Source organism: Mesoplodon bidens (genome assembly GCF_964165515.1).
Source record: "Mesoplodon bidens genome assembly, chromosome: X".
Taxonomy (NCBI): Eukaryota; Metazoa; Chordata; class Mammalia; order Artiodactyla; family Ziphiidae; genus Mesoplodon; species Mesoplodon bidens.
The window spans coordinates 98,546,033-98,571,442 of NC_138163.1; the positions used below are offsets into that span (position 1 = coordinate 98,546,033).

Below are 25,410 nucleotides of genomic sequence, written 5' to 3' on the forward strand. Positions count from 1 at the left end.
CTAGCAGTGGGAACCATGATGCTAAAGGCTTGTCCAGGGTCTGAGTGCTTCGGTCCGGTTGGGAAGGGATGTGCCCCAAGGACATAAGCCACAGTGACCAAGCCCTGGCCAACTGGTTGCCATAACTTTTCCCTTCACAGAGGGGGGACAAGGTTAGAGAAGTTAAAGGACTTGCTCAAACAGTACTCTTAACTACCTCTCAAAATCAATATGGCAGGGAGTTAGGAGCTAGAGATGGAGAAAGTGAATCTGAACCCACCTCCCGTGAAGTCACAAGGACCTAGGTACCTGCTCTCCACAGCTTCACTACCGCCTCCATTTCTTCCTAAGCACAAAGGGCAGGAGGAAGACATGACAGTTCCCACATTTTCTCTGCCCAGGAAGCTGGCAGCTGGGGTGAGGCTGAGCCCTTTTGGTTCCTATCTGAACCAGACAGCTCCAGAAAGTCCCCCCTTTCCCTGGAACCAGCAGCTATGTCACATCTGGGTTTACAACGCTTTATTAGGATTCAGGTCCCAAACAAGGTAGGAAGCAGCGGCAAGAGGGGTTCAGGTAGAGGGACAAGGAGGGAACACCAGGCTTGGATAGCTGGGCCGATGACACAGGCCAAATGGGAGCCCTGGGCTGGAAGGGGTCTGGAGAGGGGGCCTGCGGTCAGTCTGCAGGAGAGGACAGGGGTCAGCGGATGGTGTATCGTACATAGGGAACCTCAACGTCCTCACCGCTCTCGTCGTTGCAGCACAGCTCAAGCACCAGGGCCCGCACGTGGCGGCCCAGCTTTCGCTTCGACACACGGCTTACGATCTCTGTCATCCTGGGGGCGGGGGAGCAGAGGGTCAGGGAGGCAAAAAGTAAGTGAAGAGGGGCAGGTAGCTGAGGGCAGAGGAGGTGAAGGGCAGGGAGCAGGAGTGGGACAGCTCCAAGTTGAGGCCCCCCACTACCCAACTCACGGCTGATCCAACCGCTCCTTGAGCTTGGCGGCCGGCATGAAGAAAGAGTAGAGCATGGACACACCCTGGGACAGCATGGTGATCTCCAGCTTATGCTCTGTCTGGAGGAGAAGGGGGAGGACAGCAGTGTCACGGGGGTGGACAGGCCAGCCAGTCACCTGCACACTCCGACCCCAGTGGGGTGAGAGAGGGAAAGGGGTCTCACCTTGAAGTAGTCAAGGAACTGTTTGAGGGTCATCTCCTCACCATTAGACTGCAGCCCCTGTACCTCAAAGCGATCCCACAATGTCCACTCTTGGTTATAGTACTGTGGGACAAGGAGCAGGCCAATGGGATGGGGGCCACCAGAGGGCGCAGCCCCATCAGTCTCCCCCTCCACTCATGCAGACATGCTAAGTCAGATCACAAGCCTCTTCTGTCCAAAACTTTCTCGTGGCTTTTATCTTGCCTTGAGTAAAGACTGAAACCCTTATGATAATGGAGATAGGGCCTTAAGTCACTGGAATCCTATTCTCTTCTCCTCATTTCCTATCCCCTCATCCTCTCACTCACTCTGCTCTAACGACTTCTTCCTCAAACATGCCAGGCACACTCCCACCTCAATACCCTCACAGAGACTGGCCCCTCCGTCTGGAATGCCTTCCCCGCAAATCCTTTGTGGCCTGTCTCCTCACCTCCTCCAAGTCTGAACTCACATGTCATCTTCTCTGTAAGGCCACTCCTGATTATCCCACATCTAAAATCCCAAACCCATCCCCTCACCACCTGGTACTCTCAAGTTCTCCTTATCCTGTTCTTTTTTTGGGGTTCCAAAATCATTTATTGTGTTACTCTATTTCAGGAATATAACCTTAGCACCTATAAGAGTACCTAGCACGCAGTAGGTGCTCAGTAAATATCTGAGTGAATGAAGAAGCAAGCAAAAGCACTTAACATACTAAGCACCCAATAAATTTTGGGTGCTACTATTGTGCAGTTATTAATCATAATCTAATATTCAAATATCTTTTCTGAGGGCTTCCACAAGCAGAATCAGACCAGTACTTAGCACATAGAAAATACTAAAAAAAAAAAAAAATATATGATGAGTGAATAAATGAACAAGGGGGTACACAAAAGGAACAGGTACACACTGACAGAAACCCTCTCCTGGTGACAGGCTATGAAGTAAACTAGACCCAGCTCTACAGAGAAACACCCACCCACAAATCCACCTCCCCTGATGCAGGCCCTCACCTGATGACGGGGTGCTGCAAGGGGTTCGGAGAAGCCAAAGAAAGGCAGGGCCAAATTGAGGAAACCATTCTTATAGGAGTCACGCTGTCGGTGCCCCTGCACCACCTTGTACAGCTCTAGACACACAAGGCCAACCACGGCTGCTGTGGTCGTGGCAATGGCCGGGATGATCTTTCCTGCAATCAGCTTGCTCTGTGAGGAAGGAAAGGATCAAGGAAGGAAGTTAAGGGTAGAAGAATCTCATATTCTACAGAAGGGATAGAATGTGGGCAGCTGCAGCCTGGGAGGGGGTGAAACGTCAGGTCTAGATTTGCCTCACCTTGTGCCGGTCTGCAGGGGGAATGTCATAGTTCTCTGCCCGGAGGTTGGATGCGGCCACAATGAAATCCATGTGGAAGTTGCTGTCATCATCCTTTTATGAGTGAGAGGTTAAGGGAGGAGGGTGGGGAGACAATAAGGAGAGGATCAGAGGAGGAGGAGGATTCCTGGCCTCCGGAGACACAAGTATCCTCCACTGAAATTACCTGCTGGGCTCTCAGATCACAGAGGCATGGCTGGGAACATCTATTCGTTCAGGGCCCCATAGCAAGCCTGTGATCCAATCCCACAAAGGCCTGGGGCTGCCTCTAGATCCCCAGAACCTGTTCTGTCCAGCCCATCTGTGCTTAGCCCATCCCCACTGCCTGCCCAGGGCCCCCACCCAGCACCTTCTCGAAGTCAATGGGGTACATCTTGAACCCAGAGAGCTCTTCTGGACTGGGCAGTGTGGCCTTGAGCTCCTCCAGACGACTGTCATCTGCAGGGAGAGAGGGACACCGTCAACCCTTTAGACCCCAGGCCAGGGTCTGAGGTAGAAACAGGAGCCCAGGTCGGGCAAAAGGTCGTTAGGTAGATAAAGGATTTGAAAAGGAAAGACATGCTGGGAGAGAGGAGGAGCAATGGGGAGAGAGCAGGACAACAGAGTACAAACCTGAATAAGACGGGGGGCGGGGGGCCGGTATATCAAGAGAGAGGTATCTCTAGAGACTCTAAGGAACTAAAAATGAAGACATTAGGAGGAAGTGGGGATGGACAGATCAGGATGGGAGAGCTGTAGATCTCAGGAAGAATAATGCAGAGAGGTGGGGAGACGTAAGAGGATACAGGGGAAAAAGGCAGGGGAAGATATATAGAGGGGAAGTTGGGAGAAATATGCAGATGTGGATATTGAGGTTAAGATACTGGGGGACAGAATATATGAAGAGTGGAAAATAGGGGCATATACAGAGGATGAGATAGGTGAGAAAAAATTTTATACACGTGATAGATACATCTTATACATACCCTATATATGCTGTGTATGTATGTGTGTGTGTGTGTGTGTGTGTGTATACACACACACAATGTTTATATACATTTTACATACACCTTGCATATGTTTTATATGTATTACACACAGATACATACATGTGCATGTATATGAGGAACAAGATGGAGGAAATACACAGAGAGGAACATGACGGATATATATTTGGGGAGGAAGATGGGGACATGGGAGAAAATAAAAACAGCCACATTCATTCACTTGTACGTTGTGTATGGCTGCTTTTGTGCTTCAACTGCAGAGGTGATTAACTGCAGACACTATATGGCCTGCAAAGCCTAGAAGAGTCACTGTTTGGCCCTTACCCCTGATATACAGCATGAGCTGGGGGAAAGAGATGGAGAGAGATGGGGAACTGGGGCAGAGATATGGAGAGGGAGATGAGGAAAACTGTGGAGAGCAATACCATGGCAAAGATGCACACAGAGGAACATGGCGGTGGGAAGATGGGGCAGATACCAAGGGAGCGAGACCATTGGTGGAAATCACACCCTCCAGATAAACAGATCAAGAAGGAACAGAGAAAAGTTGTTCTTTCCAAGGGAAACACACACAGAGCAAGAGAAACAAACAGCTAGTTCTCCCGAGGGCCAGAGAGTGGGGAGGAGGAGGCAGGAGGGATAGAATTTAACCCAACCGACCCTCATTTCAGAGCAAGGGAGGCTCCAAAGGAAGGTGTGGGGAAGCCTTAGGCCAGGGGTTGCAGAGCAGTGCCAGGGGCAGAAAAGGCCGGACTGGGCAGGGGACAAGTGGGGCTGGTGACTCCTGGCCGACTGGCCAAACATCCTCACCAACAGAGGCATTGGCGCTCTGTAGCTCCTGGTCAGAGACATGGATCTTGACGCCGGACTTGGGGGTAAACTCGGGGACCTGCACATACTGTATGAGCGTTGCCACGGCAGCTCGGTCCCGAGAGCCTGTCAGCCCGTAGGTCTGGGCAAACAGGTTGGCAGCAGCCATCACGTAGTCCAGATGCAGAGGCTGGGAGAAGGCAGGGCCCAGAAGGGTGAGCACGTCCACCCTCGCCTGGGGAGTCTCGGCCTCCTTCCCACCCACGCACCCTCCACCTGACCCTAGGAGACCCCAAGGAGGAGACTTACATTCTTGACATCAAAGCTGAGCGGGTGTGGACAGCGTTTGGGCCCAGACCAGAATGGAGCTCCCGAGCTTGTGAGCTAAGGAAGTAGAGAGAGGAGCAGGACCTGAGATTGGAGTCCTCTCTAACAATCCTAACTTCTCACCTTGGTCCTGGATGTGCCCTGACTCACTATTCCTGGCTGGGCACGCGCAGGGGGCTAGAATCGATCATGAACAACCCAGACTGTAGGGTCCTATAGATGGAAGTGCTGATGCCAGGCTGAATGAAACAGGGGCGCCTCACTGAAAAAAACTCCTGGCACTCACTCTGTGCAAGCCACACAGCCATTTAACAAACTCTTATGAATTGCTAGGCACTGTACTAAGTTAATATTAATAAATACCAATAAATCCTCACAAAAACCCTCATGAGATAGATTACTGTTATCTCTACTGATGAGGAAACTGAAGTACAGAGAGAAGGTATGTGACTTGCCCAAATGAAAATGGAGCTGGGATTTGAACCCCCACTGATTCCTGAGCTCTTAACTCCAAAATTTCTCCACTATGATCCTTACAGTCCTGGGAGGTGGGTGAGTCAGCCTACACCACAGGTAAGGGAAACAGAAATGAAGTCTCTTGCTCAAAGCAAAGGGGACAGCAAAAACAGGTCAAGTTTAATCATTCGTGTGAGACCCCCATGCCTTGGGGCATCTGCCACAGCTGGACTAATGACCGAGAGGAGCCACACGGAGAGCTCACAGCAGGCTCCTGTTTCTAGGATACGCATCCCACCAAATGGACCTGGCAAGTGGGCGTTACCTGGTCGGGAGGGAAGTTGTGCAGCAGCTGCCGGATGTTGTTAGAGTACTGGATGTGCCAATGGTGGCAGGCCCAGGCCACACAGTCGGCCCAGGTCTGTGGCCGCTGCACCACCAGGCTGCGCTGCACAGCCTCCAGCACCTCCATGGGTTGGGTGCCCGCCAGCCGCAGGGTCCGCTCCACAAACTTGGGGTCTCTATCAGGAATTGGAGGGGTCAAAAGGGCAGGATTACACAGCGGCCCCAAGCGTGGGCTCCAGGGAAACCCGACTTTCTCCACGGAAAGCTACTCCTGATCCCCAGTGGAATGAGGCCAGCATTCACTGACTCATTGGAGAAGTGTGCCTGGCTGGGTGTCACACTGGTGAGGAAAGCAGACAGGATGCCCTGGCTGGGGGGCAGGGGGTGGGGTGAGGGGGCATTTGGTTACTTACGTGAGGTACTGGTTGACGTTTTCTGCCGGCTGCTTGAAGAGGCCTTCGAACTCGTCTCTAGCCCACTGCAGACAGAGCAAACAGGTTACAGGGGGCGATAGCTGACAAAATGGGCTTCTGGAGGCATGAGAAAGACCATCAGTGAACAAATCAAACAGGATGAACAAAGGTGCTCTGGGGGAAGGTAAGCCCCGCAACCACTGTTCCCAACCTTCCCCACTCCACCATCCCCAGCACCTCAATTTGAAAAACCAATGAACTTGATCTGGACAGCGGTCACACTAGTGGATGCGTGAAAAATCTTTAGTTCTGCGTACCTTACGTGAGGTACGTCATGCCTCAATAAAAAAGAAACAATTCAGTTATGTGTATATTAAAATTACATTACGTACTTAAAATTATGGTCCTATACGGGCCCTGAGGACTCAGCAGCAAACTGGACAGAGGCTCTGCCCTCTGAGAATTCCTGGAACGGTAAGTGCTGTCGCTGGTGAGGGGGTTTGGAGGATATAGATGTCAGAGATCAAAACCAGCTCTGCTACACAGTATCTAGCTTTGCGACTTCAGGGACACACGGTGACACTTAACTCTGTGCCCTCCTTTCCGAAACAGATACTGTAACAGTAATATGCACCTCACGGGTTGCCAAGTGTGTGTATTTAAGGTTCAGTTAAAACAGCACCAGATACACAGTGAATGCTAAGTGCTTTACAACCCCAGGAAGTATGTATTACTGTCACCTTCATTTCGTTAGAGGCCCGGACAGGCTAAGTCCAAGGTCACTCACGGCCTAGTGAGTCTGTGGTGGGTGCACAAATACAAAGACACCTAGTCTGGAACTGCAGGGGCAGAAGGGAAAGTGATAGAGGGAACTGTTTCCCCCCCCCTCCCTATTTTGTTCCCACCCCCCCCATACTTTTATTAAACATTCTGAACGGTTTGCTCTCAAAGACTGTACTAAGAATCATCTGATAACACAATGGTTATCCTTAGGTTCTGGTCTGTAGGCCTAGGTGCTGGACAACCTAGATATGTTCGCTTTGTAAAAAACTCAGCCAGATAAGATGTGCGCTGCCCTGTATTCTGTATGTATATGCGTCACGCAAACAAAATCAACCTGGGAAACCAGCTGTTAAACCCATTTTGAGCAACAGCAGGGGAAACCTGAATATGGACTGAGTATTAGAGACAAATAAGGAGTAAGATAATAATAAGACAAATAAGACAGTAAGAATTACCGTTAACTTTGTTCAGCAGGAAGGTGGGGTTTTGGTTAGACTCGGCAGTTCTTACCTTGGGGCAGTTCTCACCTGGGAGAGGATTTTGCCCCCAGGGGACATCCAGCAATGTCTGAAGACATTTTTAGTTGCTACAAATAGAAGGGGGTGCTACTGGCATCTAGTGGGTAGAAGCCAGGGATTCTGCTAAACATCTTACAGTGCTCAGGATGCCCCCATGACAAAGAGATATCGGGCCCCAACTGTCACCAGTGCTGGGCTTGAGACCCTGTTATGTGCGAATATATCCTCCCTTTGAAGAAGCAGAGGGAGTGAAGCATTGTGATGGCCACGATATACTTCACCAAAAGAAGAAAAAGCCACATGAATCTATGAAGGGAATGTGGCAAAACGTTAACAAATGTTAAATCTAAGAGTATTTGAGTGTTCCCCACACTATTCTCTGTATCTGTCTAAACGTTGAAAACTTTTCAAAAGAAAAGTTAAAAAAAAAAAAAGAATGAATCATTCTAGAAACCAAGGTTGCAAGATAGAAAGTAAGAGAGGAAGGTTTAAAGAAAAAGCACAGGAGCCAGTGGCCGTGAGGCCGGGTGCCTGCCCCCGCCCTCTCCCCCTACGCTGATCACCTGCAGGGTGTGCTCGATGGCATTGGGGAAGTTCTTCAGTGTGCAGATGGGGATGGACTTTTCAGGCGGGTCCTGGCTGGAGCTATATGATTCTGTCAGGAAGGGGATCACCACCTGCACATTGCCCTTGGTGCCCAGTGTGCCTGACTCCAGCAGTGGCTTACGGTAGTACACGCAGCGGCGGTCCATGTACATGCCTGGGGGGGCGGGGGGTCACAACAAAATGTGAGTGCCAGGAAATGAACATCAGGAGACTGGAAGACAGGCACCTCCAAGATACACACACACACACACACACACACACGCACGCACGCACGCAACTTGGCCCCTGACCTCCTCACCCGCCTCCAAACTCACGGGCATCCACATTATCCAGGGCGTTGGCCACACCATCCAGGTTTTGGAAGAAATCGTCATCATAGATGCGCTCGGTGTCAGGGCCTACACGGTTCTGGTGGCTTGTCACTTGGATGTGCGGATTCATCTGGCGCACAGCTGCAGCAGCTGTGTCAGACTTTAACTTCTGGTGGGGGGCAAGGGTAGGAATGGGGGAACAGAACTCAGTTATTCATGCATGCACCAGCGAACCTCCACAGAGCTGTCCTCCTGAAGGCTGGCTTATTTAATGCTGGGAAGAACCAAGCCCTGAGTTCAGGAGGCTCCCTGGTTTGGCAGGAGACAGTCCGTGACAGTACCACATGGCTAGGGCTCTGACGGATATGGCAGGGGCTCAGTGAAAAGGGAAGCAGTGCACAGACACAGGCTGGAGACAATAGGCCAGCCGTTTGTTCTTCTGCCTACCCAACTTCTATTGTTCTTTCAGTTAACGGCACCCAGGGCTGGGGAACATTCCCCCCAAACGAAACAGAACCTTAGCACATAGACAAGAAGGATCCTTTCAAAGTCCAAATCAGGTCTCGTCCCTCCTCTGCTGAAAACCCTCCCTTGGCTCCCACGTCCACTGAAGGCCAAACGCGCTGGCCCCCATCTCCTCTAGCTCATCTCCCCTTACCCTCCCACCTCAGCACTCTTCCCCAGAAGCCACTCTGCTCCCTCACTCCCTCCAAGTCGGCAGAAACGAGCCCTTCCTTAACCACTGTAAGCAAAACTGCAAACCTATCTCCCTGGCCTGCCCACTTCCCTCATCTTGTGTTTGTTGTTTCCTCTGCACAGCACTTATGGATGTTAACTATAAACTTCGCTATTGTACTGTGCTTACTGTTTACTGTCTGTCCCCGCCCACTAAAATCTTTGTTTCCTTGGTGTACTGCAAGTACCTAGAACAGAACTTACTCAATAACTACTTGGTGAATAAATGAATGAACAAAAGGGGAATCGATCCTGGCCAGGCAACAATGACACTGTCCCCTACAGAAGGCTTCCTAACTAGATCACCATATAACCCAGCTTCTCTCTGTGCAGAGAAGAGTGAACCTAGCACAAGTGCTCTCCTAGGAAAGAGGCCTGCTGGCCAGGTTGGCCCTTGGCTGGAGTCTGGGAACCTGGATTTCTGGAGGGTTCTTGCCATCCAGTACCTGGTAAGGGCTGCTCACTGTGCCTAGACTGCTTATGCAAACCCTGTGGTTTATGCTGAACTCCTGCTCTCTTTCTGGGAGTCTGGAATTTGAGGACATTCCCAGCAGAGGGTGCCTATGTGACCAGCCCACAGTAAAAACCCTGGGTACTGTGTCTCTAACGAGCTTCCCTGGTTGGCAACATTTCACGTGCTGTTGCAACTCGCTACTAGCGGAATTACGCATGTCCTGTGCGACTCCACTGGGAGAGGAGTCTTGGAAACTTGTGCCTGGTCTCCCCCAAGACTCCGCCCCATGAGCCACTTCCCTTTGCTGATTTTGTTATGCATCCTTTTGCCAGAAGAAATCGTTAACTGTGAGCACAACTACATGCTGAGTACTGCTGAGTCCCAGGGGGCTAGTGAATCATTGAACTTGGGACCCCCAACACACTGTCCCAACCAGCACTCGTAAGAAGTCAAGGAAAAAGAAAAAAAAAAAAAAGAGAATAAAAAACGGTCGATTCGATGGAAGGGTACTCAATGTTTGTTGAACGAGTGACAGAGAGAAGGTGAAGGAAAGAAAAAGGTGGTAAAGCCCCTTTTCCAAGAAGAATGAGAACAAAAGAGGACAACAAGATGACTAAGTCCCACCTCCTACCCCCACCGCTCTCACCGTGACGTCCCAGGGCCGGAACAGAAACTGTCTGTTCAGATTTGACTTCTCAATGGTGTCCATGTCTGTGACGACAATTTCTCCGCCCTCCCCACAGCCCAGCCCAATCATGGCAAAGTTCTTGAGCAGTTCACAGCCAATGGCCCCTGCGCCCACCTAAAAGACAGCCAAGAAGAGAGAAAGAGGCTAGTCAGGGTGATGCAGGTCAGTGTGAAGTCACTCATCACTCCTCACTCTCACTCCCCTTGAAGACAGCAAGAGAGGGGAGAGGTGTGTCTAGTGCCACATCCTCAAGTGCCAGGGCTATGAGAAATAACCCAGGCATCTGAGGGAGGAGGCGCAAGATGGTGGAAACAGAAGGACACGTCAGGCTTTCCCTCAAGATAAAAGAAAATGGCAAAAGTCATGCGGTAGAGATATAAGAACCAAAAGACCCGCCCTCAGGAGGCAGAAGGAGACCCCGTAAGAGGTAGCCAGAGGCCACAGAAGATGAAGAAAGTGGCTGTCCCAGTGGATCACTCACCAGGAAGTACTTCTGCTTGCCCAACTTCTCTTGCAGGCATGAGCCAAATACAGCTACCTGCCCATCGTAACGGTTCTGGCGCTGAGGAATGCAAAGGGAGAAGTGTCAGAGAGAGGCCTCACCAGAAATGCCCCCAATGACGTCTCCCCCAGGGCCCCGCTCACATACCGGGAGGCACTTGTCCTCTGTGAGGGCCTCCTGGTCCTCGGGGAGGCACTCCAGTGCATCAAAGTACAGCCACTGCATGATGGGCATAAACTTCCCAGAGCAAGCCTGGGGATTGGGCAGGACAGGGGAAGTGGTCAGTGGTTAGCTGGGGCCTGACACAGATGGACAAGCGATGGAATCAGGGAGGTGTCTGGACCACCCCAACCCTGTCCTTCTCCATCTTTGCTGACCTTCATGACCTCCTGGGCAGCTAGACCCCCGATGAAGGCATTTATCGGTGCCAGATCCCCAGCAGCCACATATGCTAGCTTTCGGATGAGGTCCTCATCCAGGCTGTGCTGCTGCACTGCTGGCAGGGCTTGAGCATTTACAGCCTGGGCCAAGGTCACCAGCTCTGTGGCATCCTCCTGGTGGGGCAGAAGGAACCAAGAGCGTGCCTGTGAGGCCACTGTCGGGGGTGGGGGGGCTAGGTAGAGAGGCACTGTGGGCCTTCGATGCCAAGGTCATCTGCCCTGGCTGGCTCACCCACCTACCCACCTCATTGCGGGGCCGAGGGGGCCGGCCATGCTGAGCACAGAACTGGTGCAGGGCCTGGAAGCCAATGTGCAGCTGGGTGGGGTGGGAAAACTTGGCGAAGTCCGTCATCACGAAGTCAGGCTCTGCCAGGGAGGCCGACAAGGATTTCTGTGGGGGGCAGAGCATCAGAACCAGAAGAGAAGAATGGAGAACCTGGAACTGCCTGGCACCACCCCCAGAGCCCACTACTCCCCACACTCACAAAGCTGATCTTCTTGGGTACTTTGACCTGGCTGACGATGCCTCCACGGATATAATCAGAAAAGTTGGAGGTGTCACAGATGCTAAAGGTGTAAGGACCTAGGGTAGACAGGGAAACTGTCAGGCTACCCACCCTCCCTAAAACCCACAACACCCACAAGATGAGGAAAAATCCAACCCTGACCCAACCCAGACAACAGGAGTAATCGATTCCACTCGAACTTCAGAAACCATCTACCCTCTAGCCCAGCTTAAGAGCCCATGGGACCCCGTGTCCCTGACCCCAAGTCTACGCTAGAAGACATTCTCTGCTCCCTGTCCGAATCCAGTCAGACACGAGTGGATCCTCCGATCTGCTTTGTTCAAACACCAGAGACCTTTTCCCCCTCAGTGCAGATACCAGGAGCCTCTTCTAGGAACAGCTCAAACACGAGACAGCACTTCTCCCCCACGTCCCCAGCTCTGGGTGGACCCCAGGGGACTCTGTCTCTGGTTCATCTCAGACACCCAGGATGTGTCTCCCCTCACGCAGAGTCCAGGGAAACACCTCCTATCTCCCCTGATTCCCCAGGGCCCTAGCTCACCCAGGACTTTGATTTCCATGGGCTGACTTCCATTGAGTTCAATCATCCCCTGTACTTCCGAAAAGGAGACAAAGTCGCCACTCTCAAAGCCATGCCGGGCCTCATCCAGACAGGTAACCACACCGGGGTTGTCCTGGTTAAAGGAGGAGTACCTCAGAGGCAGGCCCAGGGTACCAGGAGCAGACAGGAAGGCCTGCCGCCCATCTGCATGCCAGGACCCCTGAGGCTGCCCTCCTCACCTTGGTGACCATAGAAACCATAGCACTGAGCGGCTGCTCCCCATTGGAATCTGTGAGGATCATTTTCTCTCCAAAGTCACAGAAGAGCTGCCTGTAGAGGGAGGCAATAGGGCTGATGCTCGAGTCCCATGCGCTCAGGGACCCCACGTGTCCCTCAAGATGCAGCAAATACTTGCTGAGCAAATTCAGCCCATCACTGCTGGGAATCAGATGGCACTCATGCTACATGGGGTGAGGTAAAGACACAACATCCAAAACCCAAGGGGCTGAGGGCAGTCAGAGGTTGGGGGTCTTTTCCTGGGCATGGCAGGGGTCAGGGGAAAAGGGTGGGGGCACTCACCCAAACAGGCCCCGTGTGTCTGCCACCACCAGCTTGATGCCACAGCTGTGACAGAACTCACCCACCCGCAGCTGGTCCTCCAGGGGGGTGTTGGTGAGGACCACCACCTGTGGAGAGGTGGCAGCTCAGGCGAGGGCCCAGCACCAGGGGAAACGGGAAAGGGGAAAGGGGAAAGGGGAAAGGGGAAAGGGGGAGATGGTGGAGGAAGGCTGGTGCGAGGCCTCAGGGAGTCCTTAAGGCTTTGCTGGTTCAGCTCTCTATCACAAATACAAAGTACCTACCACGTATCAGATTCAGCCCAGGCGAAACTCAGTGAAGGGAAATGTGAATCCCTAAACTATGGCAGGCAAGGTAAAGAGGCAGCTGGGAGGACAGAGTTTGGACGACAGCTGACTCCTTCGTTTGCCAACGCCCACTGCTGCCTGCCTACAACCCTGCCATGCCCTGCGAGACACAGAAGTAAAACTTCATCCTCAGCCAAAGTCTGAGCTCACTCCTACCACACCCACTTGCTCCCAATTCTCAGGACAACACCTGCTCAGCCATGATCCTTGGGACTTTGCTCTCTGCCTGAATGCCCACCCATTCCATCAGGGTGAGCTCCCATAGCTACATCAGGGTTCGGCAGCAGTGTCCTGGCTTGCTGGGACACCCCAGGAAACAATCTCAGCTCCCACAGCTCCTCTTTCCAGACCAGGGTTTTTATTTAACCAAAAACCAGCTGCTATTCTAAGTGCTTAGCCCTCACAAAATCTTTATGAAGTCGGCATTACTACCATTCCCATGTCTACGAACAGACAAAAGGCAGGCACAGGAGACTCAGTGACCTGCCCAAGGTCACACTAGTACAATGAGAGACTTGTGCCAAGGCGGTTTGGCTCCAGTCTGTGCACTATGCTGTCCTGTCTGCTGGCTCACATCTTCCCCCTGAAGAGGCAGGTCCAGCGTCTAAAGCCTGCCCGCATCCCCTAGCTGCAGCCTCAGCATGAAACCTGGCACCCGGGCTAATCCATTAAACATTGATCAAATGAATAAACCAGAGATGGGCTCTGAGAGAACCGGGCAGGAGGTCGGGCGGTGGCCCGAGGTACCTGGAAGCCACTGAGGAAGTCCTCTACGAGGGGTCCAGTATAGGCGCTGACAGGCACGTAGCTGTTGAGCTCAGCCAGGTGGGGCTGGGAAACCTCAGCCCGGTTTTTCCCAATGTCCTCCTCCCGCAGGTAGAACTGCAAAGGGGAATGAGGAAAGAAATGAACTGGCTGTGTAGCCTGGGGGATGGGGTCTCGGCAGAGGAGGGCGATGGGAAGAGGTACCTGGGAGGAGAGGTCGGCCCACTGGGCAGTGCCCTGGTCATGCAGAGTGACAGCCTTGACCCCACCAAGGATGATGTTCTTGGCAATCTCCACGCCCAGGCCCCGCAGGCCTGATACCAGTACGCTGGACGTCTGGAGCCGCTTCATTGCCTCATGGCCCAACACATACCTGCCAGGTTAGGGGGCGTCTCAGGTCAGGACCAGGCCCTTCTGACCCTATCCACTCAGCGCCCCCTCCCACCTCACAGTCCAACCTCGGCCCCACTTACAGCTGCCGGGAGTAAAGTCCCTCATCTATGTCTGCTTCACTGCCGTTGTTCGCCATTCCCTAGAGATGGAGGGGAAGAACGGGTTCAGGGAGACATGCAGGAGGAGGGGAGGGACAGATGGGACAGCGATACAGAAGACTTTCCCACCCACCACCCCGCCTGCCAGTCTCCAGGAAGAAGACACTCACGTTGGTTGGCACCGAGGGCACTTCGGACGACACGGAATGGGTGGGGGAACAGTTAGAACCCGGCTTTGGATCAGGCCCGGACACGCGACGTTTCTTGGACAGCGGCGAGCCGGACATCTGGAAGGAAAAAAGAGATCAGAGGTGAGCCTAGGGCACGTGGGTATTCCTGTTGGTTAGTGGTGATTGTGGGGAAAGGGAAGACGTAAGGGCTAATACCCCCATTTTACAGAAGAGGAGACAGGTACAGAGAGATGTGGTGACTTGCCCAGGGTCACAAAGCTGTCAGAGCTAAGATCTGAACCCAGGTGGTGTGGCTTGCAATCCATGCTGCTAACCACTAGGCCATTCGCCTTTCTCCCCAGCCCAGCATAATGAGGGAGAGACTCCAATACTGTGGGGGGAAAGGACTGACAAGAATGTACTTGTGGAGAAGTCAGGGAAAGGATGTAGCTTCAGGTCAGACCCTGGCACTCCTTGACAGTCATCATTTAACCCCTATGGGCTCGGTTCCCTTGCCTGTAAAACAGGGGTGAGAATAGCACTTACCTACCCCACGGAGTTGTTGAGGTGATGAGATATAACACAGGCCAGAGAGCCTGGTACAGAGCAGGTAGGCAATAGCATGCAGCCCTTCTCCTCTCCCTTATCCCCAGTGACAGGGAATCGAGAGGGAAACGCAGCTTGGACATCCATCAGGGTGGCATGATGGCAGGAGAAACCGTGCTGAGAACTCAGTTCCCAGAGGGGCTCACTGAGGAGAGTTTCACAAAGTCCAATCCGCTTCCCACCACCCCCAGCTCTGGGAGGGGAAAACACCCAGGGCCAATAACAGAGGTCGCAGGGAGAGAGAAAACACACACTTCCCAAGCCTCGTCTGCGTGTGGAGTCCCTTAAACAGATCAACAATAATGATAAACGAGTATTTATTAGGAGTCCTCCCTGGGCCAAATGTCAAACACAGATCACTTTATGGTCTGTGCCTCACTCTGTCCTCAGGGCACCCCTGTGGGGTTTGGTATCAGTAACACTCCCAACTCACACTGGAGGAAAAGAAATTCACTCAGGGAAGTTTGGTGACTTGACCGAGGTTTCACAAAGAGAGTGGCCAAGCTGGAACCACCCGGGGATCTGCTGACCCTGAGGCCCAGGCTGCTTCCTGATGTTACGGCGTTTCATCCCCTCAACAGTCCTGACCCTGCAAGGCAGGGCCGAGTGTCCCTGCCAGACAAATGGAAAAACCTGAGCTCATGAGGACTAGGTCCCAGAGACAGAACAATGCAGGCTGCTGTGGAAGTGAAACTGGCGTGTGTGTGTGTGGGGGGAGGGTGACTGGATCCAGACGCTGGAGACAACAGGACCCCCAATCAGTCCCCCCCACCCCCAATGCTCCTCTGAGCCTCTGTTCTCCTACACTGAGCCTTTTCTGACACCCAATCACACCAAGTACCCCCACTGTACCCAAGATTCCATCTTGGCCCTTGTCACATGCTAGCACTAAGCAAGATGACAGGAGCTCCCTACCATCTACCAAGAGCTTACTGCCTGTCAATCTCAGAGTAAAGGGCTCTGTATAATCCTAACAATGCCCATGAACCAGATAACCTTACGTCCATGTCACAAATAAGAAAACAAAGGCTAAGAGAACTCCAGTCACTTGCCCAGAGTCACGCAGCTGGTGCTGGACTGTTTGCCAATGCCTCCTGGGGGAACAGAGTCAGGACCCAGCTCAGGGCCCAGCCCACAGGGCTAAGAGATGAGGGGTGAGGGAGGGGGACCCAGCAGGCAGGGGGCTGGCTAGGTCCAAGTCATCTAGCTGAACTGCTGGGAACGCTAAGAACCAACTTGGGTAGAAGAGGCTTGGTGAGTTAGTAGGGAGACCAAGGCAAATCATATTTTTCCATTTACTGACTTCCTGACACGTGATAGGTATCTCATTTCCTCTGAGCCCCCCTTTTTTTCCCCCAAAGCAGAGGCAAACGGAAATATCCTCAAGGGGCTGCTAGGGAGGTTAAAAAAGTCAAGGTCTGTGGTCAGAACTCAGAGGCTTAAGGACATAAGCTCCTCCCTGGGCACCTGCAGAGGCCCCCACTACTTAGTTATCGCCTTGCCTTGTCACTGGTTTGGTTGTTTGGGACACACCATCTTCCCACTTCCGAAATCAGAGATGATCCAGGGCCAGAGATATCTCTGCTATCTGGACCTTTGACATCCGGACCCCTAATGCTGGCAACAAGGGTCTAAGCAGGTTTTGGTTGATGGTCTGAGAGTGGATTTCAATCGCAGAGATTTGGATCAGGCCAGTCTCAAGGCAAGCAGAAGGGGTCTGGGGCAGAAACCCCAGAGAGGAGCTAAGATCCTCCACCCCCAGCATAAATTCGAAACCTTTCTCTCTCAACACATGCTCAGGCCCCAATTAGAACACGTATACTATCAATTGTTCAGCAAAGCTGAACTGAGGCTTAGAGAGTTTCAGAACTTGCCTGAGGTCTCCAATCTGCTGATTTTGAAGCCTGAGCGTTGTCTACCACCCAAACCAGAGAAGAAGGTTTGAGGTAGGAGTCCTGGAGCAGGTTTGAGAGAGGGTAGACACAGGGTCAAGTTATCAGGATGGAGAGAAGCTAGGGCACAGGATGCTGGGGCCTGTCAAGCCTCCTAGGAAGGATTAACTGAGAAGTCCCTGGGAATATAAAAGAGTCAGGAGACGGTTGTCTGAGCCCTTGGAGGCTCAGAGGGAGATGGGAAAGGGGATGTTAGAAGCCCTGGGGAGCAGGAGGGGTGGTGCTGGGCAAGGCTGTTAAGACTCATATCTGGGTCCTTGGAGAAGGAGCTTTTACGAAAGGGCCAGGAAGTTGCACCGGAGGCCCCAGCGGCTGCACAGGGAATGGGTGGGGAACGCTGCAGCCCAAGGAGGCTGTGGGAAGACGCTGGGGTCTGGGGGTGGGGGTGTTCTCCATCAGGAGGATGCTGGGGCCCTGGGGGGGTCTTCACTGGTGGCAGAGGGAAATCTCTGACCAAAAATAACTGGGACTTGCAGGGAAAAGGTGTCTCTGACATTAATGTCAGAGTCCCAAGAGGCTATGAGGGTGGATGCTGACGCCCGGGGTAGGCTCGTGGAGGGACTTCTAATGGAGTACAAAGGTCTTGTGTTGATCTCTGATTGGTACGTGCTAGGTACTGCAGCTGCTCTGAGGAGTGCAAAGGGGAGGCTGAGCCCAGACAGTTCTGGCCCTAAAAACTTCAGTAAGCAGATACTGGCTAGGTCCTCAGGTGGGGTTGGGTTTCTCTGACCAATTATGTGGGACCCCATAGAGGCTCGGAGAGTAGATGCAGAGAAAGGGGTTTCCTACTCTGATGGAGAATTGGACCTGTTGTGGGAAGGGACAACTGACAATGATGTTGGGGTCCTACGAAGCTGAAAGCCTAACTGAAGATGCTGGAATCCTGAAAGGCACTGAGGGCAGATTCTTAGGCCTGATGTGAGGTTAAGGGATCTGTGAGAGAAGCTGGAACCCTGGTTGGCTTTTGAAGGCAGAGGCTGAGTGAAGCGTGGGATGTGAGAGGCAAGACTCTGATGGAAGGGGCCAGGAGCCAACAGGGTCTGCAAGGACAGATGCTGGCAGAGAGATCTCTGATGGAGGATTATATGTCCAAACAGTTCCTCCCTGGTGTCTGGTCCCCTGGGAGGCTCTGAGGGAAGATACTGGGGGTTATGAGTGTCTGATGGGGGAGATGCTGAGGCCTGCAAGAGGTACTCTCTGAAGAGAATACTGGGACCATAAAAAAGGGTGCGTTCTCTTAAAGTAAAGGAAGTCTCTAAGGGCAGATTCTAGGAATTAAAGGAGTCTTTAAAGGTGAGTGCTATGTGGAAACCTCTGAATAGAAATGCTGGCCTGGAGAGGTTTTGGAGGGAAGATGCTGGGCCAAGGTGGGTTGGGAGACCTCTGAGATGTGGGGGAGTGCTCTCTGACATGGAGGCCAAGTGCAAATGACCTTTCACAGGGTCTAGACTCCTTCAAAGCTCTGAGGGCAGGGGGCGGGGGGGCGGAGTGTGTGTGTGTGTGTGTGTGTGTGTGTGTGTGTGTGTGTGTGTGTGTGTGTGTGTGTGTGTGTGTGTGTGTGTGTGTGTGTGTGTGTTGGGGGGGTAGGTTCTGAAGGAAGATGCTAGAAAAGACTCTTTTAGAAATGAAGCCAAATGGACCCTCCCTGAGGTCTGGCCCCTCTTGAAAGCTGCGAGGGCAAATACTGAGGAACTAGGAGTGAATGAAGAGAGATTCTGGGGAAGGTCTTTAATGACATACACTGGTAGGAGGCTTTGACCAGGAATGCTGATCCCGTAAGTCTCTACTGCTGATTGGGGGAAGTTCCGATCTGCGATGCAAGGCTCAGGATGGGGTCAGGTCACTGACTAGGAATGTTGGCCTGAGTCTCTAAAAGCAGATTCTGGGGGTCTGACCCTAAGGTCAGATTTTGGAGCCCGAGGGACTGGGCTGGTCCCGGATGGGAAATGTCGGCCCCGCCCCAAGATCTACCCCCCCTTCTCTCCAACGATCCCTGCGTCCGAGTCATCACCGCCCGCCCCAACGTCAGCTTGGCCCTGCGCCGGCCCAAGACCCTCCAATGCTTCCCGAAGCCCCTAGCCCCGGCCCAGGAGCTGAGAAAGGCCATTTGTTACCAATGCCGGTTCCCCGGGTCGCGACGCCGCCAACTCCTCTAGGAGCCGAAGCCAAGCCCGGCCGCCACCCTCCTCCTTCTCCTCCTCCTCCTCCTCCTCCCTGCCGCCTGGGCCGCCTAGAATCGCCGTCGCCGCCTTCTCCTCCTCAGGCCGTAGTGGTTGTGCTCGTCCCTGGCACCTCCTTCCCTTTAGCCGCCGCCGACACAAGATGGCGGCCGCTGAGCCCGAGGCCGGAACAAAACCGGGGGCCCCACCCCCAGAAACCCGGATGCAGGCAGGCCGCGCCCGTTCATGAATCATGCATGATGGTCCCTGCCTGTCTGTGACTCCTTCGAAGGCGAATAGCTCCACCTGGTGGCTACTGTGGCAGTAACTAGGAAAACAGGTAAAACGACCTAGAGGGCACTCCCACGGAAGGTGAATAATGAATATTGTTACAGCCAGGCTACATTGGAAACCAAAAAAGGAATCAAGTCCACACTTCCTGATCGTGAATTATGCACGAGGCCGGGTGTCTGGCTGACTAACACCCTGCAACCAGAAAGCCAATGTTAAAACATGGAAGCCACACCCCAGTGCTCATGAATAATGAATGACCTTGCTGCAGCCTGGAAGCCAAGGAGACCGAGGCCACATCTTATCATGAGTAATGCATGAGGCCCGGTGGGCAAGAACAAAAGAGACAGTTCCGCCCATTACTGCATCTAATACCCATTAAGCAGGGAAATAGGGCTAACACGGGGAAAACACACTCCCCCAGCTCATGAATAATGAATACTGATGCTGCAGCAGCCCAACCTGGAAACTCAGAGGCCAAAAAAGGTCCCACCCAGTTACTCATGAATTATGCATGAGACTGCATGGACAGATACACTCAAGACAGCCCTCTCCAGCAAATAGGGATTATGGTACTCCAGGAGAGGCAACTTGGTCACCCCTTCCCGTTCATGAATAATGAAAGGTGCTGCAGAACCACAGGGGAAACCCAAGGGAAGTGCAACTGCCTCCTCCCCACCCTTGACTAACTGCACGTGAACCAGGGCTGCCTTGGTCCAACCAAATCCAGGTTTACCACATACCGTTGGCAGGTGCCTCAGTTTCTACAACTGTAAAATGGGGATAGTAGTAGAACCCATCTACATCGTAAAGGCAAAATGTGTCACTGTGAAAACCAGAGAATATGAACTACGGAATGAGCTCAGAGCAGTGCTGGCACAGGGCAATGTTAAATTTTTTAAGTATTATATGTTAATTTAAAGGTGATATGTAAATATATTTTATATTAATGTAAAATTACTTATGGGTGAGGGTGTACCCAGCCACTAGAGAAACCCTCAACTTGGGACATTATCTAAAAAATAGTGCCTTGAAACACCCTTCCAGAATTACACTGGAAAACAGAGTGCTAAGGCCACCAATGTCCATTAAGTAGGTAGGACAGACTACCAGGTCACCAGAGATACGACTGGATACCAAAGCCCCAGGCACACGATAAGCACCCAGTACGATTCTGTCAAATAATAATCACAGATCACATTAACTGATCGCCCACTATGTGGTGGTTCCCGTGGTGTGTCCTTTCCATGCACTGCGCCACTGGTCTCAGGAATGCAGAGCAGGAAATCGGTTCCTTCTTGTCCTTCAGGTCTCAGCTCAAAGGTGACCTCCTTAGAGAGTTCTTAAACCCTCACAAAAATCATTTCCATCCACCGATGACTAGCTGTGTTACTTGGGACCAGGCACTTCACTTCTCTGGGCCACTGTTTCCCCACCCATAAAATGAGAACAATAGTAACCTACCTTGTGATGAAGTTTAAATGAATAAATATGTAGAAAGGTCTCAGAACGGTGCCTGGCACGCGGTGCTGCATGACTAACAGTAGTAGTAGTACCACTGAATTGGGTGGATGGGAGAGAGACATTATGACATTTGATTAAGACTACAGACTCTGGACTGTAGACTCAGACTCAATGACTGAGTAACCTTAGGCAAATTACTTAAGTCTCCCGGTGTCCCAGTTTCCTCATCTATAAGATGGGACGATAATAACCTACCACCTAGAATTGTTGTGGAGATTAAACGGGCTAATAAAGTGCTAAATGAGTGTAAACTAATCTGATCATCATTATGCTCTTACTCATTTTTTCAGGCTCACAGAAAAATTTGCCAAAGATCACACAGCTGGCAAGGATCGATGGGACTTGAATCTAGAGCCTTTGCTGATAATCTGGGATTACTGGGCCATAGGGAATGAACAATGAGCGAGGCCTCGTCCCTTCTCTGAGACGCAAAATTTAAATCCTGAAACCTCTAAGGGAAAGCTAACAGCGGATCATGCAGATGAAGCCGTAAAAGCTACGCCCCTCATGAATTATGCACAACGCCCCTAGAAAAGCCACAGAAAGCTCGGGGTGCTACTCACCTTTACGCTTAATAAATGAGATCTAATTTGCCCAGCAGACTGCAGAACGCCCCTTTCAGCACACCCCTTCAGCACGCTGATCCACCCCCTCGTGAATAATTCATATGCTGACACTTCCAACCGACCAGGTGCGAAAAAGGCAAAAATGGTCTTCCACAGGGCTTCCCTGGTGGCGCGGTGGCTGGGAGTCCGCCTGCCGGTGCAGGGGACGGGGGTTCGTGCCCCGGTCCGGGAGAGGCCACAGCGGTGAGAGGCCCGCGTACAGAAAAAAAAAAAAAAAAAAAAAAAAAAAGGTCTTCCACAACAGCCCACCTCCTTATGAATGACGAATAAAGCCACGGTCCATGAAGGCCCCATGGCACACTGTCCCCTCGGGAAGAACCTAGCACACTAGGTTCCAGTGTTACTTCCACAGCCTGGGCTGGGTGTTCCTGTTCCTAAAAAAAACTTGTGGGCCCAGATGTGTCTAGTCTCTCCGCCTTTTTTACCCAAGCGCGGTGAGATATCATAATAAAACCAGAGTTCACAAAGGCCATTCAATACGTCCACATGCCACGTCGGTCCCAAACGTTCCCACCGTCACCAGGACCTTTCCTTGGAAACAAGCCCCCCAGAATTCCGCCTTGAGTTCAGGAGCCTCAAACTTTGCCTCTACCGTGGGGAAGCACACCAAATCCTGCCTCGTGGACAGACTATTCATACATGAACCCTAAGGGTCTCCCCAAACATCCCCCCTAAACCCTGTCTCCAAGGGGTATAAACCCTGCCTCCGAGGGACGCTCCTTAAAACAGACTCCCAAGTCCCACCCCGGAGTCCCTAAACGCCACTTGCTAAGGGTCGCCTCAAAAACAGCCACCTCTAAATGCCACACCGGGCTCAGAGCCTCTAAATATGCCCATTCGGGGATCCCCGAAATTGAGCCCCCTCCCTCAAATGCTGTCCAGGGGATTGGGGGTACCGTGCTCCAGCTCACCCCCTGCGCCGGGCGGAAGCCTCGCCTTCCTGCTGGAGATGAGCCGAAACCACGGGGCAACGGAAGAGCGAACCACCTCCGTTGTACAAGAAGAGCCAGAGTTTCCGCGGAGCTCGGAAGCGCGGGGCCTTGGAGGGCCCCCTGTTTGGGACGTACCACAGATGCTTAGCTAGAGGGGCGCGCCCCCTTGCTCCTGCGCCGTCAGGGCCCTTGTCAGACCCAGATACCCCTATGGGTTGTGGTACTTCACGAACGCGCGAGGCATGCTGGGGGTGGTAGTCCGGTCGGGCCGGCGCCTAGTGCACGTGGTGGGCATGAACGCCCAGGGTATGGGAAAATGTAAACCTGGGCTGTGGAGTTCCGGGAGCAGCCCTCTGGGTGGGGGAGGTGTAGGAAAAGGGATCAGAACATGGGGGTACCTCCAGATGGAAAGGTACACCCATCCTACAGAGGGGAAAGCTGAGGCTCAGGTGGCCAAAGGAGTTCATTCATTTGACATTTTGGAGCTCGAGCTGTGGGCCAGGTGCTAGGGATTCTTCCTTGCCCTCACGGAGCTGACAGACTAGAGAGAGACAAGACCATAAACGTACCAAATAAATAAAAATTATATTAGATACATGTGAATATAATATAAATTGTGTCTAATAAAATGTACACGTTAATACTACATAGTTTACATAACATGATAGCCAGTGTCCATATGTAAATAATTTACATCTGTAGGGAATTCCCTGGCGGTCCAGTGGTTAGGACTCCACGCTTTCGCTGCCAAGGGCCGGGGTTCAATCCCTGGTCGGGGAAATAAGATCCCACGAGCCATGGGCTGTGGCCAAAAAAAAAACACAAAAAAAGTTACATCTGTATATAATAAATGTCATATTAAATACATAGTGTATAGTCTATATTCATATGTGAATATACAATTAAATATATATGTAAATCTGTCATATATATGTGATAACTGCTAAATGCTGTGGAGAAAAATAGAACAAGGTAAAGGGAAATCTGTGGGGGACAGGTTGCATTTTTCGATAGTGTGGTCAAGGAAGGCCTCCCTGAGAAGGTCATGTGACAGCAAAGGTATTTAACACAAAATGCCTTTATCACCTTTATCCCAAATTCTGTATCACATATCCTGTCCTCAAATCCTCCACATTTGCTCATTTGAAAACGATTTATTGAATGCCTACTAAGTGCAGGGCACGGGGAATATAGCAAAGAACATAGCAAGGAGACTACTGCCCTTGCAGTAGTTAAGCACACTGTTCCATCAGGTCTTTTCCTTCTGATTTATTGTTTGCCTCACCTCAGAGAGACCTCCCCTGATACCCCGCGTGAAGTAGTCAGGAAATGACTCCCTGAGGAGGTGGCCTGTGAAAAGTGAGAAAGCAAACCATGTGGAACATGGGGGGGAAAGCATCAGACAGAGGGAACATCAGGGGCAAAGCCTTGAGGCTGGAAGTTCTTGAAACATTTGGGAAGAGCGCAGATGTCTGTGTAGTTGGAGAGGAGTGAGGAAGGGAGAGCGCTGGGAATGAGATCCGAGGCCATATCAAGCAGGGCATTGTAAGCCAGGCTGAGATGTTTGCTTTTTATTCTAAGATCCATGGGGAGCCATAAAAGGATTTTAAGTAGGGCAGTCGCATTATTTAAATTATATTTTAGAATCCGGCTGCTCTCTGTGGAGAGAGAACAAACTGTGTGTGTGTGGGGGGGGTGGGGGTGGGGGAGAGGAAGCAGAAAAGGCAGTAGCAAGGGTCCAGGTAGTGATGAGATAGGGTCAGACCAAGGTGGTAAAAGAGGAAGTGGGTGGAGTTCTATTCTGAATTGATTTTGAAGGTAAAGACACCAGGATTTGCTGAGAAATTGGATACAGCACATGAAAAATAGAGAGGAGTCCTGGCTCACCCCTGGGTTTCTAGCCTGAGCTGCTGGAAGGATGGAGTTGTCACTGACAGGGGAAATACTCCATTAGGAGCAGGCATGGGGCAAAATCGGGGGTTGGTTTTCAGACGTTACTTTATTTATTTATTTATTTATTTATTTATGGCTGTGTTGGGTCTTCGTTGCTGCGCGTGGGCTTTCTCTAGTTTGTGCAAGCGGGGGCCACTCTTTGTTATGGTGCACGGGCTTCTCATTGCACTGGCTTCTCTTGTTGCGGAGCAGGGGCTCTAGGTGTGCGGGCTCAGTAGTTGTGGCTCGCGGGCCCTAGAGCGCAGGCTCAGTAGTTGTGGCGCACGGGCTTAGTTGCTCCGCGGCATGTGGGATCTTCCCGGACCAGGGATCGAACCCGTGTGCCCTGCACTGGCAGGCGGATTCTTTTTTTTTGCGGTACGCGGGTCTCTCGTTGTTGGGGCCCCTCCCGCTGCGGAGCACAGGCTCCGGACGCGCAGGCTCAGCGGCCATGGCCCACGGGCCCAGCCGCTCCGCGGCACGTGGGATCTTCCCGGACCGAGGCACGAACCCGTGTCCCCTGCATCGGCAGGCGGACTCTCGACCACTGCGCCACAGGGGAGCCCTGGCAGGCGGATTCTTAACCACTGCGCCACCAGGGAAGTCCCCAGATGTGTTACATTTTTGATGCCTGTTAGATATCCACGGTCTGGTATGTGTTGGTTGAGTGAACAGTTTGGGGACTAGATCTGAGTTTCTGTGGATGGATTTGGGGGCCATCAGAGGTGGCAACTGAAGCCGTGGGTGTGGCCGACTTCTCTGAAGAATTGACTGCCTTCAAACGGATCAGTAGGAGTAATTGAGGCAGGATTTGGACTTTGGACTTTCCCAAGTGAGAGGGAAGGGCATCCCAGTCGGAGGGAACAGCTTGAACAAAGGCCTGTGGAGGTCAGAAAGCAGGGAGAAAGGGGAAGTGGGGGTGAGATTTGTACCATTCGCATTGCCCCCAGCCACGTATGAGAGTGCAGCTGGTTCACAGCCTCACTGAGCAGATTGTCAAGCCTTTGGATGTTTGCCAATCGGGTGTAATTATAATGTGTATTTCTCTTATTA

At 52.1% G+C, this 25,410-nt stretch overlaps 1 protein-coding gene across 2 annotated transcripts; it reads right to left on the minus strand.

Moving 5' to 3' along the window:
- Positions 1-483: 483 nt before the first annotated feature.
- On the minus strand, positions 484-19,228 carry UBA1 (ubiquitin like modifier activating enzyme 1). Of its 2 annotated transcripts, XM_081221507.1 has the most exons (26): positions 19,008-19,227; positions 14,336-14,452; positions 14,148-14,206; positions 13,879-14,047; positions 13,657-13,791; positions 12,566-12,672; positions 12,226-12,316; positions 11,987-12,119; positions 11,404-11,501; positions 11,163-11,309; positions 10,856-11,032; positions 10,626-10,730; positions 10,458-10,538; positions 9,935-10,090; positions 8,103-8,268; positions 7,746-7,942; positions 5,882-5,946; positions 5,449-5,644; positions 4,650-4,724; positions 4,341-4,530; positions 2,894-2,982; positions 2,506-2,598; positions 2,187-2,378; positions 1,156-1,257; positions 951-1,051; positions 484-814 (listed from the first exon to the last, which is right to left on the minus strand). In XM_081221507.1, the coding sequence occupies exons 2-26, from the start codon at positions 14,450-14,452 to the stop codon at positions 679-681; spliced, it is 3,177 nt and encodes a 1,058-aa protein (XP_081077633.1). In that variant the 5' UTR covers positions 19,008-19,227; the 3' UTR covers positions 484-678. The 2 variants fall into 2 exon arrangements, with proteins under 2 accessions (XP_081077633.1, XP_081077634.1); XM_081221508.1 differs by lacking the exon at positions 1,156-1,257 and having other exon boundaries at positions 19,008-19,228.
- Between the last annotated feature and the right edge of the window lie 6,182 nt (positions 19,229-25,410).